General features: G+C 41.0%; 2 protein-coding genes across 2 annotated transcripts; both read right to left on the bottom strand.

The window, feature by feature from the left end:
- Nucleotides 1-5,310: 5,310 nt before the first annotated feature.
- Nucleotides 5,311-6,596, bottom strand: LOC133816142 (uncharacterized). The gene is made up of 2 exons (XM_062248793.1): nt 6,160-6,596; nt 5,311-6,078 (listed from the first exon to the last, which is right to left on the bottom strand). The coding sequence occupies exons 1-2, from the start codon at nt 6,223-6,225 to the stop codon at nt 5,467-5,469; spliced, it is 678 nt and encodes a 225-aa protein (XP_062104777.1). The 5' UTR covers nt 6,226-6,596; the 3' UTR covers nt 5,311-5,466.
- A 7,674-nt stretch (nt 6,597-14,270) lies between these two features.
- Nucleotides 14,271-16,454, bottom strand: LOC133818089 (uncharacterized). Its single transcript, XM_062250788.1, has 6 exons — nt 16,163-16,454; nt 15,537-15,572; nt 15,218-15,419; nt 15,005-15,083; nt 14,776-14,893; nt 14,271-14,590 (listed from the first exon to the last, which is right to left on the bottom strand). The coding sequence occupies exons 1-6, from the start codon at nt 16,333-16,335 to the stop codon at nt 14,566-14,568; spliced, it is 633 nt and encodes a 210-aa protein (XP_062106772.1). The 5' UTR covers nt 16,336-16,454; the 3' UTR covers nt 14,271-14,565.
- Nucleotides 16,455-16,800: the final 346 nt, after the last annotated feature.

Genomic DNA, 16,800 nt, shown 5'->3' with positions numbered 1-16,800 from the left:
CAACTGGTCGAGATCCGCCAGCAGGACGGAGAGTCAGTGAAGGACTACGTCCAACGGTTTATGAGGGCGGCGGCTGGAGCAAAAACAGTAGGAGACGAAGGCAAGATGATGGCCATTACCGCAGGGGTAAAGCGTTGCTCTCCCCTCTGGAAGAGTCTCCGAAAGGAAGGAGTTAAAACGACCCAAGAGTTCTTGGATCGAGCCGATCGTTACATAAAGCTCGAGGAAGCCATTGCTGACGATGGGAAACCCTCGAACAAGGGTAAAAAGGCCGCCGAACCTTCCAAAGCCGCCAATGGGTCCAAACCTGATGGCAACGACAAAGGCCATAAAAACGGCAACGGTAATGGCAAAAATGGTGGGAAACGGCCATATAACGAGCCTTCCACCTCCGAAAATAAACGAGCCAAGGGTAATCGTTATGAACCTAGGTTCACTAACTACACTGCCCTCATCGAGTCTCGGGGAGAGGTTTACCAGGCCACGAGCTCTAGTGTGCCTTACAAGAAACCTGGGCCCATTCGAAAAGACATTTCGAAAAGAGACACCACCAAGTTCTGTCGTTACCATAACGACTACGGACATGACACTAATGAATGCAACCAGTTAAAAGACGAAATCGAGTTCCTTATAAGACAAGGACACTTGAGAAGGTACGTACGGGCCTCGGGAACTTCCCAACGAGAAGCTCCAGGTGGCAACAAGCAGACGTCCACACGCCAGCGCTCGCCACCATTACAGCCTGCCCCCGTAGCCGAAACGCTCTTAACCATCTGTGGAGGCCCGCACCTCGCGGGAAATAGCGGAAAGGCCAGAGAACGATATGCTCAAACTCTACGCCACGACCAGGACATCAAGATGATGACTGTGGAGGACCGCGCGCCGAAAAAGGCTCGCTCAGAGGAGTGCGGGATAACCTTCTCTGAGGGCGATCCCTAGCACGTCCGGTTCCCACATTCCAATCCGCTGGTCGTGGATATCCAGATGGCCAATATGATGGTAAAAAGAGTACTGGTCGATACAGGAAGTTCAGTGAACATCCTGTATAAATCAACGCTGGAACGCATGAAGTTGTCCGTAAAGGACTTGGAGCCCTGCAATCAAACCATATACGGCTTCTCTGGAGAAGGACTCGCACCAGCCGGAATGATCAAACTCCCAGTAACAACGGGTACAACGCCTGCCTCAAGGACACTACTCGCCACTTTTGTAGTGGTCAATTGTCCTTCAGCGTATAACGCCGTTATTGGGAGACCCATACTGGTTGAGCTGAGGGCCATCATCTCCATGTGGCACCTAGCCATGAAGTTCCCAACGGACGCAGGGGTAGGATGCATTTTGGGAAACCAAAGGGAAGCCAGGGAGTGCTATAACGCCTCGATCACAAAGGCAAAAAGTGGAGCATCGAGGAGCGCTACCCCAGAACGATTGCAGATGACAGAAGACAGACAAACCCAATCAGGTGGTAAAGTCACCAAATAGGGTGTTGCCCAAAGTGAGGATATAGATTTGGATCCTCGCTTTGGGGATTTTGAAGAAAATATAGGACCCATCGAGGACCTGGAAGAGGTCCAACTCGATGAAAAAGACCCAACCAGAGTCGTAAGGGTTGGGAAGAATTTAGAACCTACCACAAAGAAGGCACTGGTGAGATTCTTGCAAGAGAACCAGGAAGTTTTCGCCTGGTCGCATAAATACATGGTTGGGATAGACCCTGCAGTAATCAGCCATGTCCTGAACATAAACAAAGCCTTTCCACCGGTGCAACAGAAAAGAAGGCTGCTCGATAAAGATAGATCAAAGGCCTTAAAAGAAGAAGTCGAAAGACTTAAAGAAAATGGGTTCATCAGGGTAGCGTTTTATCCGTCGTGGGTCTCAAATCCGGTGCTGGTCCCCAAGCCTAACGGCAAGTGGCGGACCTGTGTGGATTTTACAGACCTCAATAAAGCCTGCCCAAAAGATTGCTTCCCACTCCCGTGGATCGACCAGCTAGTCGATGCAACTGCAGGACATGAGATCCTCTCGTTCATGGATGCGTATTCGGGTTACAACCAAATCAGCATGCATCCCCCTGACGAGGATCACACCAGCTTTCGGACCGATACGGGCTTGTATTGTTACAAAGTAATGCCCTTCGGACTGAAAAACGCAGGTGCGACTTACCAACGACTGGTCAACCACATGTTCAAAGAGCTAATTGGGATAAGCATGGAGGTATATGTGGATGACATGCTCGTAAAGTCCAAAAGGGCAGAAGGATATGTGAGGGATTTGCAGAAATGCTTTGACATGTTGAACAAGTATCAGATGAAATTAAACCCCCTCAAATGTTCCTTTGGAGTCGGATCAGGGAAGTTTTTGGGGTTTATAGTAAATTCAAGAGGAATCGAAGCCAACCCCGACAAGATAAAAGCCCTGATCGACATGAAGTCGCCGAAGAAAATCAAGGATGTACAAAGCCTGACCAGAAGGATCGCTGCCCTGAGTAGATTCATCTCAAAATCAACTGACAAGTGCATTCCATTCTTCAATCTACTCAGGGGAAATAAGAAGTTTGAATGGACGGAAGACTGCGAGCAAGCATTCCAGACCTTAAAGGCTCATATGTCGCAACCTCCCATCCTATCAAAACCAATCGAAGGAGAGACTTTGTATATTTATCTGGCGATTACCGAAGTTGCTGCTAGTGCGGTACTAATACGGGAGGAAGAAAGCGTACAGAAAGTTGTTTACTACGTCAGCAAAAGGCTTATCGGTGCAGAATTGAAATATCCACCGATCGAAAGATTAGCATATTGCCTAATTCTAGCCTCCAGAAAGTTGCGTCCGTACTTCCAAGCCCATCCTATCACAGTTCTGACCGACCAGCCCCTTCGGCAAGTCCTCCAAAAACCTGAGGCGGCTGGACGACTGTTAAAATGGGCGGTCGAATTAGGACAGTTTGATGTAACTTATTCACCGCGAGCAGCAATAAAAGGGCAAGCCTTGGCCGATTTTATTGCGGAGTTCACCGAACTCCCCAACAGTGAGCTGTGCAAACAACCTGACGCGCCCATGCCTCAAGACGAGACTCCTTCGTGGAAGCTATTCACGGATGGGTCATCCAATGAATCCCACGCTGGAGTGGGAGTGATATTGATAACGCCCGAAGGGCATCGATTTCACTGCGCAATCAGGTTTGACTTCGCAGCGTCAAACAATGAAGCAGAATACGAAGCGCTCCTCGCTGGACTGAGAATGGCCAGGGATATGAGTATAAAAGCGCTCGATATTTACAGCGACTCTCAGCTGGTCGTGAATCAGGTCCTGGGAGAATATCAAGCGCGAGGATTAAAGATGATGGCCTACCTTAACAAAACGAAAGATTTGCTAGCCCAGTTTACAAAGCACACCCTCCAGCAGATTCCGCGAGACCAAAATTCGAATGCAGACGCCTTGGCCAAACTTGCAAGTGCTAAAGATGCTGACACCTTGAACATAGTCCCAGTAGAGAGATTTAGTAAACCAAGCATTGATGTGGTCGAAACCAACATGGAAATTCGTACAGAAGATACATGGATGGCTCCTTACCTGGAGTATCTGACAAATGGGACATTTCCAGCAGATAGAACTCTGCAAAGGCGGGCTGCTAGATACATACTGCTCGACGGTGATATGTACCGAAGAGGATATTCAATGCCACTGTTCAGGTGCATTACATCAGAAAAAGCTAAGGAACTCATGAAAGAGGTGCATGAAGGCTTCTGCGAAGATCACGCTGGGGGGCAGAGCTTGGCGAAAAAAGTTCTTAGACAGGGATATTTCTGGCCAACAATGAACGAGGATTCAATGGAGTACGTACGAAGGTGTGATAAATGTCAAAGGTTCTCCAAAATCCCACGAGCAGCTCCAAACGAGCTAAAGCAGATGCAGAGCCCGTGGCCTTTCGCAATATGGGGAATAGACTTGATTGGGTCACTGCCAACAGGAAAAGGAGGAGTAAAGTATGCAGTTGTGGCAGTCGATTACTTCACGAAATGGGTCGAAGCTGAACCACTCGCAACTATCACGACCAAGAAAGTTCTTGACTTTGTCATCAAGAACATTGTATGCCGGTATGGTTTTCCCAGAAAGATAGTATCAGACAACGGGACCCAATTTGACAGCGACCTGTTCACCGATTTCTGCGAGAGGCACGGAGTTATTAAGAGTTTTTCTTCAGTCGCGCACCCCCAAGCGAATGGGCAAGTCAAAGCTGTAAACAAAACCCTGAAGGACACCCTGAAGAAAAGGCTTGAAGAAGCTAAGGGAGCCTGGCCAAAACAGCTACCTGAAGTCCTCTGGTCGTATAGAACATCTCATCGAACAGCGACGGGGCATACCCCATTTTCTCTAGCCTACGGATATGAGGCAATGTTACCTGTCGAGCTAGATCCCCCCTCACATCGGCGTTTGACTTACGACCAGAACGCGAACAGCCAGTTGATGATGGAGTCCTTAGACTCGATCGATGAGATAAGAGAAAAATCTCAACTCCGAGTTGCTGCTTACCAGCAAAAAGTCGCCCGGTACTTTAACTCCAAAGTTAAAGAAAGAAAATTCAACGTCGGAGATTTGGTGCTACGACGAGTTTTCTTAAATACCCGCGACCCCACTGCTGGCGTGCTCGGACCTAACTGGGAAGGACCTTACCAGATTGAAGAAGTCCTTCACCCAGGCACCTACAAACTTGCACGCTTAAATGGAGATCTCGTTCCGCGCTATTGGAATGGAGAACACATGCGCAAGTATTATCAATAAACAGCCCTTCTTAAAGGACTGGCTTGTTAAAAATTTTCTACTAATTTTTACAAGTTTTGCAAAGAGGGTTAGCCACGATGTATGGCTAACTGCTCGTATATGTAAGATTCTGTTTCAGAATCACTCGTAAAGACATGTTAGTCCATTTTTAATACGAGATTATAAGGGACTGTGCTCAGCCAGTCATTCTTGCCAACCTTTTGTGAATTTACATTTGCAAGTATTTGTTCATTACGTGTGTTGTTTTGCTGTATCACAAGTATCATTTTTTTTCCACACGAACAGGCCATGGTCAAGGCAAGTGACCAAGGACCTAAAGCTCCTCGATCACTTGGGGGGCATATAAGGCACATCGATAGCAAAGCATACTCTCAATGTATGTAAACACATGAACAAAATGAGTGAAAGCATGCTACAGTCCTTAGTGTATTTTTCAAAATTTATGTTTTGTTAAATCATGCCAAAGTACTATGCTAAGTTCGGTCATACGGACAAATGTTATAATAAGTAAAAATATTATAGCACCAAGAGTTAAGCTTTTACACCGCAAGCATTGCTGTTTGGATGTAACTGTTCAAATAAAAAAGATTTACTGCCCGTGCAGCAAAGTGTAAAAAGAAACTATTGTCTTTACATCACGACCCGTGGGTCGCATGTTCAAAAAAAAAGAAAAATAGTTAATAAAAGTTAAGAGGCCTGGGGGGCAGGAGGGTCCTGGGCAGCATCCTGGCTAGTCACTTCCTCGATGGTTTCTTCTTCCAAACCAACGACGCTTGGGGTTGCAGGAGTCGCAGCTCTTGCCTCCTCTTCAACCAGTTGAGCAGCGCACCGGGCCAACTCCGCAGCTCTGACTTCCTCTGAAAGGTAGCTAAAGTCAGCACCCTGATTGTGTTTCCAGAAGTTATAGAAACATCGGAGTGTGGTCCTTTTGTACTTTTCCAGATTCTTGGAGTTGTCAAGCTCCAACTGCTGCACCTTGCCCTCAAGAGTGGCAATAGTATCGTCCTTAGTCTTGACTACCCCCTCCAGATGCTTGATTTCGCGGAGATGAGTTTTGTTGTACGACCGGTACTCTTCCCTCAGCTTAACCGCTGCATCTTTTGCAGCTTCGGCCGCGGACAGTTTGGTCACCGCTGCATCCCTCTCTCGGACCACCGTCTCCAGCTCCTTAGCATGCTTAGCCTCAGCAGCAGAAAGCTCCTCGGCCGCCTTCACCTGATGTGTCTCGCGGACTTTAGCCTCGACCTGCTCAAAATAAGCCTGGGCTCGGGTACGAGCGGTAGTGGCAGAAAGTAAGGCCTGTGAACGAAAGAAAAAGAAGTTAGGACTTATCACGAGGTCTAAAAAACTAAAAGACTTAAAGAATAAAGAAACACTTACGCTGGAGATCTCGTTCAGAGCCCTGTTTAGGATATGGTCGACCGGTAGCTCTTCAGCTTGGATCATGGCAGTCCCAACACGCTCACCTTTGCCTATGCGTTCAAGTCGGTCCTTAGCAGATCGGATGGCACGGCTCACGAGCCTGGCCCCATGGGCCTCTTCGCGAGAAAGCTGCTCCCTAGCAGGCGCAGTTGGAGGATTGGACCGAACATGAGTGTTTTGCTGTTCAGAAGGAGCTGGAGGAGGGGTAGGAGTTCACCCAGTTGGTGCAGGACTTTGCCCAGTCGATGTACCCTGAGGAAGGTCTTCTGGTTGACTCTTCTTGGCTGAAGGGCCTTGATTGGTTTCACCAGTTCGCTTCTTTGACCTCCGTTGAAGTTGAGGGACTTCCTCTTCCTCTTCGGCCTGGTACATGTCAAAAATGTTGGGAGTCGACATATCTGCATGAAAATAAACACAAGAGGTTAGTAAGGGAAGAGAAAGGTGAAAGTAAGTAATACAACAGAAAGAAGATAATAAAGTGAATACCCGAGCTACAACTACTGGTCGCTACACTATTGACTCTATTAATCATATACTCATTTTCTGGCATGAAGAAGTCTTGCCCTAGATTTGGAGCATATGTAAAGTTACCGTCCCCGTCAAACATGTGACAGGGAATTGGCAAACCATTTAAAAGCGAAATAACGTTACCATTGTCATCAGAAGACTCTCCCAAGTCAACAACAGGCTCTGTGGCTTTTTCTTTCCCCTTGCCTTGGGGAGCAGAAGGCCTTTCTGTAGAAGGGCTGCCCGTGGGTTCCTTGATCGTAACTCCTGTAGGCCTCCTCCTGGGAGAAGGCACAGGAGGTTGCTGCTCGGGAACCCCCTCGGCAGTGGCTTCGTCCACCACGGACCCTCTATTTTCATGGCGAGGAGCCAGGAGGCTAGATGACCTCAAGTTCTTTTCAAGAATTAGGGCCTTGACGCTTTTCGCTGCATCAGACATCCTGGCCAGAGCATTGGACCTCAACACCATGTCTGGTGTTGGAGTCGGACGTAACCAGGGGCCTGAAAAACATGTCAAAATTGAGAAAAAATGAAAGAATATACTCTGGGGAAAAGTATCGACCAGCGAAAGACAAGCTCTTACCTCCTCTCGCGAAGGCCAAGTTGTTACTGGCTATGTTCGGAGTAAAGAAGTACTCCTTATTATAATGCCCCACGTTCGAGACATGAGTAGTACCACTCAGGAACGTCCGGCCGGTTTCCTGGTGACAGAAGTGAAAAAAGCCCGTCCCGTTGTGCTGAGGATTGGACTTGAGGTCGAAGAGGTAGTTAACCTCATGAGGTGAAGGTTCTGGCCATTTGTTAAGTTTGTACAGGACATAGAGTGCAGCCAACATCCTATATCCGTTGGGGGTTATTTGAAAGGGAGCGACGCCGAAATAATTGGCCACCCCTACAAAGAAAGGATGAAGAGGGAGATAAGCCCCCGCTTCAATGTGATACCGGGACCAGGCGCTGTTCGCTCCTCCTGGACGGTTAGCCCTCTGGTCCGCAGTAGGACGTGTAATGGTTACCCCCGTATGGGGGAATTTTCTGAAGCAGTTGGCGACCATCCAAGGGGTCATCGAACTGGCCGGGGGAGTGTACCACTCGACATCAGGCGGATTCCTGTGACGAGGACGAGCCCTAGTTTGGATATTAGGGTCAGGAACAAGATTCTCTCGACCACTGGTCGAGGGAGCCCCCGCCTGCAAGCCAGGCTGGGCAGGAGAAGGAGGGTTACTTTCAGATTCGGGCCTTTTTCTTGCCAGAAGACTTTGAACGGGCCATTGGAGGAGAAGGATGTGGTCTGGAAGAGGCTCGTGAGAAAGGTATCTGGTGAATGCGATCAATTGGTTGTTCTTCTCCCTCGAGCAGCTGGGCGAGGAGGTCGTCGTCGATGGTTCTCTCACCTCCCCACAAATCTGGCATTAAAATCTGCAAACAGAAGAATGGGGAGGTGAGGTCAGAGGAGTCTAGAAGGCTTTTAGAATAACGCTGGTCGAGTATAAAAGCTAAGCTTTTATACAACAGCATTCTAACAAGAAACTAAGTCTTTCTGTGCAAACAGTTTAAAAAGCGGATCAGAGGGTGAAAGTGAAAAGTTTTCCTGAAAAGCTTTTTCGACTCCCCTTAGGGCGGGAAAAATTATTTTCAACTGACTTAAAAATCGAAATGCTACTTCGATTTTACGTCCTAAAAAGCACTGATCCTGGGTTTTAAACCAACTCATAAGCCTACTCTGCCTACAAAAATATTCTATCTACGGGCGCTTAAAAAACCAGAAGCCAAGAGACTCAAACAGTACATCGTTAAAAAGCATGCACCACGAGAAATTAGAAGCATGAGGTTTCAAGAAACTTACCAGGGAAAATGGTCGTGAAGGTGGAAGTGAGAGCTTTGGGAGTCAAGGAGCCCACCGTCTTAGTCTTGAAAGCACAAGAGAACGTTCGCCGGAGAAGGTAAAGCTCTGGTTTTTAGGGTTTTCGGTGGAGTAGTGGCGTGCGTGAAAAGGAAAGAAATGGCTCTGGTGATCTTATATAAGTTTGTCTCTGATATTCAAAAGGCGTGATCATTAATTTTCTTTTTTCGAAGTATGGGGAAATGTGATGGCCGTCAAAAGTGTTTCTGGGGAACTGAAAAGCCATGATTAGACAGGAGTGGTTTGCTTTTTTCAAAAACACACGAAGGGTCCTGACACGTCAGGAGGGGTTACCGAAGAGTCATTCGTTCAAAGTTTATTTACTGTTCGTAGTAAATAAACTTTGGGGGGCAAATGTTATCAGGTAAATTAGCATTTGTGACGTGGCGAATAATTTCTTGATACGTGGCTGATACCTGGAAGCATCTGCTAGAGTATCGACCAGGAGACACACCAGAGGCAGGACAAGCCTATCTTTGCCACGACCAGTCTGGTCGGTGGTTCCGCTGGCAAAGCAACATTTATGGGAAGATCTTTGTGAATCCCGAATTTATCTCATGCAATCTTCTGAATATCCCACTATTCAGGGGATAATATCTGCAACAATATTCTGTAACCCTCCTTGAGCCTATAAATAGCAAGATATAGCTCAAGGGAAAGGGACTTTTGGCTGAAACTCACTGAACCCGAGTTCTCTGATCACACTTCTGATTTCATATCAATATAATTCTAAGTGGACGTAGGTCATTACCAGATCCTGGGGCCGAACCACTATAAATTGCTGTGTTTTCTTTACTTTCATCATTATATTATTCTCTTTATATTCGTCCATATCATTCATATTTTGACTCCGTGTCAGTTGGCCAAATCGTGGGTCAACAACAGTTACTAGTCAACGATCATAGTGGCTCTGTATGATATGTTACAGGGTAACAAGTGTAGATCTCTCATTCATTTGGATGAAATGGATGAGAGGAGGTACCTTGGTCCTAAGGTAGTTCAGAGGACTGGTGGAACCATTGTGAAGATTTGAGCTCGAATGCTGGCTTCACAGAGTAGACAGAAAAGCTACGTGACTCCAAAGCATAGGAACGTGAAGTCCCAAGTTGGGGACTACATTTTTCTCCGAGGAGTAAAACGGTTCAGGAAGAAAAGGAAGCTGAGTCCTAGGTTTGTTGGACTTTTTGAGATCCTGGAAGGGATTAGGCAAATGGCTTACAGATTAGCCTTGCCCCAACATTGGCAAGGATTCACAGGGTGTTTCTTGTATCGACGCTAAGGAAATATGTGTCGGATACTACACGTGTTTTTAGTTATGAGACCCTGGAATTGTAGTAGGATTTATCTTGTAAAAAGAAGCCAGTAGAGATTCTAGATAGAAAAGATAAAGTCTTACGGAATAAGACTGTCACTTTAGTGGAAGTTTTATGAAGGAACAACAAAGTAGAGGAAGCGACTTGGAAGTTAGAGTCGGATGTGCGTGACTAGTATCCCGAGCTGTTCAGATAAATTTCGAGGACAAAATTTCTATTAGGAGGGGATAATTGTAGCATCCCAAAACTCCTAAAAAGGTTTAGTACTTTGATTAGCGTGCTGGGAAGGCACGTGGGGTAATTATGTGGATTATATTATTATAGAATTGAGTATGCATGATTGTGTGTATTAGATGTGTTTAAAGACCCGCTTTTGTTAAAAGGAGTATTTTTCGTAATTTTGACCCGTTGATGGTATATTTGTAATTATTGTGTGTATGTGCATTGAGATCATATTATTATTTGGATATATATGTGATATTCGACATGAGTGGATCTCTCGAGCGATTTTAGCTAAAAAGTCACAACAGGGAAAAATGCCGGCTTGGGTCAAGCCTAGGGGTATTTTGGGAATTTCTAATATTTTTGGAGTATTGGTAAAATGAAATTAAGTGATGAAAATGTTGTGTTTGATGGGTTTATTTAATAAATTGAAGATTAGTGGTGTAATTAGAGTTTTAAGTCAAATGACCAAAATGCCCTTGAGGGTAATAAAGGAGTTAAGTTAATGGAGGGGCAAAATGATCATTTGACCACATAATTAGAGATAAAGAAAAACCAAGGGTTGAGGTTTCCTTTTAACGTTACTTGTTCTTCTCCTCTTCTTCTCCCTCACAAAACTCTCTCAAACCATGACCAAGCTTTTCAAAGTTGTTCTCAATTGTTTAGAGAATTGCAAGCTTCAAAAGAGAATTGACAGCCAGAATTTCCTACTCCATCTAAGGAATCAAACATAGAGTAAGGTATGAGTTTTTCCCATCCTTGTTCTTCACTGGGTTTTAGGAGAATTTGAGGATTTTAGTTGATTTTCGTAATCTGATGATGTTAGGTTGTTTATATGGGTAGGATAAGATTAGAAACATGTTTATGAACTGTTTTAATCTTTGAATTCGAGTTGAAAACCATAAAATTAGCCGAGTTTTGGGATTTGGGGGAAAATGAGGATTTTGACCTAAATCCTTGAATTTTAGTTTGGAAACTAAAATTGAGTACTAGGTTATTGTTATTAGATGTCATATAATGTGTATATCTAGTTTGGAGTGCAAATTTTGGGCTGGTTGCACATTTGGGACGATTTTGGGTTGATTTGGGTTTGAGAAATCACACAGAAAATAACTCTCTAACTTGAATCGGTTGATTGGCTTGGGGCAACTGGCCTGCAGTTGGGCAAGCTAGTATTTCTGGTCGACCGGTTCATGTTGTCAGCATGATTTTTGGTCTGCTTTCATTGGGTTTCGAAGTATAACGTTGGGGGATCATAAGCTAAGGTCTCTAGGACATAATTGGACATGTTTAGAGAGTATTTAGGGCCTAGTGAGATCTATAGAAAAGTTATGATGGGTTGTGGTTTACAGGAAACTAAACCTACATTATATTGTTGTGACTAGGGTTTTTGCGGGGCTTGGGAAAAGGATCGCACTCAAGGTTGTTCAGTCTTTAGCACATGACTCGAGGTAAGAAAACTGGCATATGCACATATAGCAAGGTGTTTGCTCAGTTATATTGGGATGTGTTTATAAACGTATATTTGAATTTGTTAGGGTTGAGTTTCCCTTCATCCATAATGTTGTTTACAATGCTTATTTGTGTTGATTTGTCTGTGGATGATCGGCATGGTCTGTATTCGAAAATTGTGCGGAACGTGGGTCGTATTCGGAAATCATGCAGAATGTGGGTCGTGATGGTGGGGTCAATATGAGGGTGTGATACCCACTCACCCAACATGGACCGTAAGCTTGGTGCTGGGAGACGCACCTCACTCGGTTGAGCCATTCGGAAATGCTGCTTGGTTGGGCCGTGTAAATGGTTTATGTGTTTGAAATGAGTCTGTGTATAAATTGTAAAACGTGTTTATGGTTTGTATGATTAGAATGAATGCATTAATTATCTGTGAAGCATGTTGTTTATTGCTTACGATTAATTGGATATTTATTATGCCATGTGGATTTTCTCGCAGGGTCTTGGCTCACAGATGCTCTATGGTGTAGGTAAGAGCAAGGGGGAAAGTCAATCAACCATAAGTTGGAGGTTTGGAGTTGCGCTTACATGTTCGCCCTGCTTTCACTGTCGAGATATTTAGAGGGACTTAGAGTAGAAGTTCATTTTTGTCGCTTAGGCTGATTATTTTAAGAACACTGATGTAATTATGTTTTGGTTTAAACTCTTTTGGGATCTCTAGTAAATGTTTGAAGTTTTAATAGAAAAGTTTATACCTTTTGACCAAAAAAATTAGTGTCTAAATCTTTATTTTACTTTTAATTACACTTTTGAGTGCAAATGACTCATTTAACGAGTTAAGCACTATTTTAAACACATAGTATAACGGTCCTAGATTAGTAGGGTGTTACAATATGGTATCTTTTAAATCTAAAATAAGAATACAAATTTCGGTATATTAAATTTTGTTTAAGTTTAAAATTTAGTTACATTTTGGCTAACAAAATATAAAAAAAGAAACTAAAAAGGTTTTTTTTTATTCTAGTCATCTTCTCCGGCAACGGCGAAAAAACACATGCTTCCCACATGTCAAAATGATCACATTGAAGAGTAGATCGCGATGGTACCACTCTTGAGCCCAACCGACTAGCGATGTGTTCGGAGAATGAAAGAAGAAGAGAGAGAATGAAAGAAACTTAAAAAAAAAAAAACCGTCGAAAATGGTAAAGAGAGAGGGAGAGATATCTGACAAAAGACAAAGCATCAACAATATTTTTTTTTCTTTTAAAAGGTTATATCATTTACTTTAAACAATATACAAAAAAATGGTAAAAATGTATTTTAAATAAGCAACGATATTTTTGTAATTACGTTAGGAAAAACGTTGCTATATGTAAATTTTCTTATTATTTATAAGTATTTTTTAGAATATGACAAAGAAAAAAATTAGAAAAATGTGAGCATAAGTTGAGAAAAATATATATTATATATTAATTTTAATAAAAATGAGTGTCTTAATCAAATTTTGGAGTGCTAATATAATGTCCCTTATCATAAAGTAAAATGACTAAAATGTACAATTTAAAATCATTAATTATATTTATAAAAGTTTATATTTATTACATCCTCATTTATAATAAAATTAAAACTATAATTTTTTCACTTAACTCTTTTTAATCTCTAAAAATTATGTAACAACACAATAATAAAATTGTATCTCTAGAAATATCATCTATTATGAAAGTAAGTTTATTCTATTTTTTAAATTATTTTTTTATAAATTTATATTTGAGGTTGTATTAAATTTTTTTTTTTATTTAGTTATCTATTTTTATTAAGAATTATTCAATTTATTATTTAGAAACTTTAATTTCTAATTTTTAATCAATGATGTGCATAATTTAATTTAATTTTTATTTTTTCTAAAATTGGTATAGAATTTAAGACCCAGTTAAGTAAATAAATGGGGTATAATTAGCTTGAGTGTATGTAGATATTTGTGGGGTAAATATAATTTTTTTTTTCTTGGAAGAAGAATAACCAAAAGGGAAATTTACAACCATATTTATCTTTTATTATATATATATATATATATATATATATATATATTTCTTTAAAAAATCTCTTCTATACGTTGAGATTTTTAAGGTGCACATTTTTTTCTAAATTTTTTATTGCAATTTGTTCAAAAATAATTCTATTATATTTACAATTTTAATACACGAAAGTAATAGTTCTGAGTAATTTAGTCAATAAGCAAAATAATTTTTTTTTTTAAATTGAAGTAAAATAGTATAACATCGTTTTCTATTGATGATAAGATTATCTCCTAACACCAAAAAAATTGAAAAATTTGTTGCTTTTGCTTTGCTAAGGTGAGTCTTTCAAGTGCTGCTATTTTATTTTGCTATCTTGCATTCTTCTTCAATTCTATTTCTAAGTTTTGGATGATATTTTAACACAAACTTCCAACTGGATATTATTGTACAAATTGGGCATCCTTATTGATATTTACGAATGATACACACATTTTTTAATCTCGACAAATAAGACAATATTAATAAACTAAATCACCAACAATATTAACACTTTTAATTTGTTATTTTTGGTTTGGAATGACTTTTTTTTTTAATTTATTTAAAATAAAACAAAAAGTAAATGAGAAACGACATCACACAGGACATCATCCTGGGTAGTACAAGCACAAGGAGGACAATTCATGAGAAGTACAAGGTGTGCATTGTAGTTATACAGGGAAAACAACAATGCACACCTTCGTAGGAATACATAAACAACAAGCAATATTTTTCTGGGTACAGCACAACCCCACAAATTATCATCGTCATAATATTTTTGCCAAAGTATGGAGATGAAGCATTGTTTGTTGTATGAAATGTAAACAATATTACCTGAGTATTTACATTATTTTTCATCCAAGTCACAAATCACAGCCACGCAAGCCAGAATGAGAATACAAAAGATGAGAATTCACAGACCAAAGCCAATCTCTTTCCTGTTAGAAAGACCCAAGTTTGGGAAGAAGAAAATCCATTAGTACACTGAACATAAACACTCTCTACTTCCCAACCAAAGGTGAAAAATTAATCAAACAAAAGGATCGATGAAATTAAGTTTATTCTTTTGGTCTAGATAATGGGAAATAACATTTTGGGCAACTGAAACATGATATTTACTCACATTTTGGGATGAAGGTACTGATCTATACTAAGAGGTTTAGGACCACCAAACCAATCAATCAAGAAAATATTCTCAATCTCTAATTTGAAGAACTGGAAGTTGTGATTCTTAGGCCAACCTGCAAAAGCAAATACCCCAACAAAAACTTGATTCAGTCAGGTGTTACAGACCAAAAGATGAAGAATTGGCGGTAGAAGTGTTGTTAGCATGATAATTTTTATCTAATTACCCTTCATCTCTGAATGTTTGGAGAACAATGCACTTCTAGCAAACTCTACTTCTTCCGAGTTTTGATCAAGCAACGACAACTGAAAAACCATTCCAAATGTTTTGTTAGTTCACTTTGAGTTCACATAACTTCACAAGTTAATACTAAAACCACAACATGTCTCAACAAGACAAACAACTTAATTTTTTGTTCTGATAACTTTGCATCACAAACCTTTCCTGTAAGTGTTAACTTTGCACAAGTGGGATTCTCAGGATCTATCTTGCCACAAGTTCCCACGGTATGCTCACTCACCGTAAGTGAAGCCCTTGGATCTTTCAATACATCTCTTGCAGTTGGATCAAGAGCTGTCAAGTAGAAAAATGGGATACCTTTACCTTCACCAGGTAGCCCATCACTGAATGAAACCACATTCCTAGATTGTATTTAACCAATAATGTTAATATATTGGGACTTGGGTTTTTAACTAATGATGTTAACAAACTGGCAAAATAAGCAGTACAAGAACATAAGAGGAAAAGGAAAATCTTACCCGAAAGGTGCACCCTCCAAGTCACTTGAGATGGTACTACAAAAGTTAAAACGATCACTGTAAGTTACATAGATTTTATTATTTCCAACAAAGATAATGAAATCAAAACTTTGATAAGGGGATTAAAAATGAGTATAAAGTTCCAGTATGAAAACAGGTTGCACAAGTATAAATTAAAAAATGCAGCATTGCTAGTTCCTTTCTTCACAACAAGGCAATTGGGAACAAGTACTATTAATTGGGAGTATTGGTCGAACTATAAACGACTAGGCAATCGGGATTTCCCATTGATTTATATCATCCAAGTACAAATAGCAGATGACAAAACACCCCAAGAATGACATAGAAAAATTACATAACTAAAAGGATAAATAACTGTACTTAACCTACAAAGCAGAGTAACAGAGAAAAAAGAAAGAAATCCCCAGAATTCAAAAGGCCCAAAAGGAAAAAAAAAACTGGGTTTTTGATCAACTACAAAACAAAATTATATACCAATCGAAAACCCAGAATTCCAACGAGGCAAAGAATACAAGAGAGACCCGTATGAGAATCATATGAAGTATCAAGTATATATATATATATATAAAGACAGAAAGAGAGAGAGAGAGAGAAAGATTACATACTTTAAGACACCCCACGAATTTTGAGCGACCAACCAACGAGCAGTAGCAGCAGCATCGTTAGGGTCGGGTTTCTTCAGTGATAAAAGCCGTCCCTGCACACAATCTTGGACAACCAAGAAAACTGAAACCAAACACAACAAGTACAGAAAGTGAAGACCTTTGCCTATCTTCATGTTTATATCTGTGTTATATTATTTTGCTTTTATTTTTTTTCTTATGAGAGCAAAGGTGGAGTGTAATATTTATGGATTCAATAATGCTGTAATTTTTATTATTATTATTTATTTTGAGAAAAACAATAATGCTCTAATTGATAATGTATCTAAAGAAGAGGGGTATATATATGTTTTTTTTTTATGTTTCCATACAGAAACACCATGCGATCACAGGAACACCCCACCAATGAGTCATTTGGAAAATTGGGAGAGGTCACGTGACTTGTATTATTCTGTCGTGTCGTATAAAAACATTTACATAACATAACCATATCATGATTATCATCTTTCTTTCTAGCTAAGGCAGCTCCAATTGATCTGTAAAACAGTAACACAAAATTAATTTCAACCCAATTTTATTTATCTCACCGTTATACTGTTAAGTTATAATACTTTACCAAATATAATGGGATAGTGTAACAC

Source organism: Humulus lupulus, chromosome 2 (assembly GCF_963169125.1).
Source record: "Humulus lupulus chromosome 2, drHumLupu1.1, whole genome shotgun sequence".
Classification (NCBI taxonomy): Eukaryota; Viridiplantae; Streptophyta; class Magnoliopsida; order Rosales; family Cannabaceae; genus Humulus; species Humulus lupulus.
Note: the sequence above shows the minus strand (reverse complement) of the source record. Positions and strands in the feature narration are given on the sequence as shown.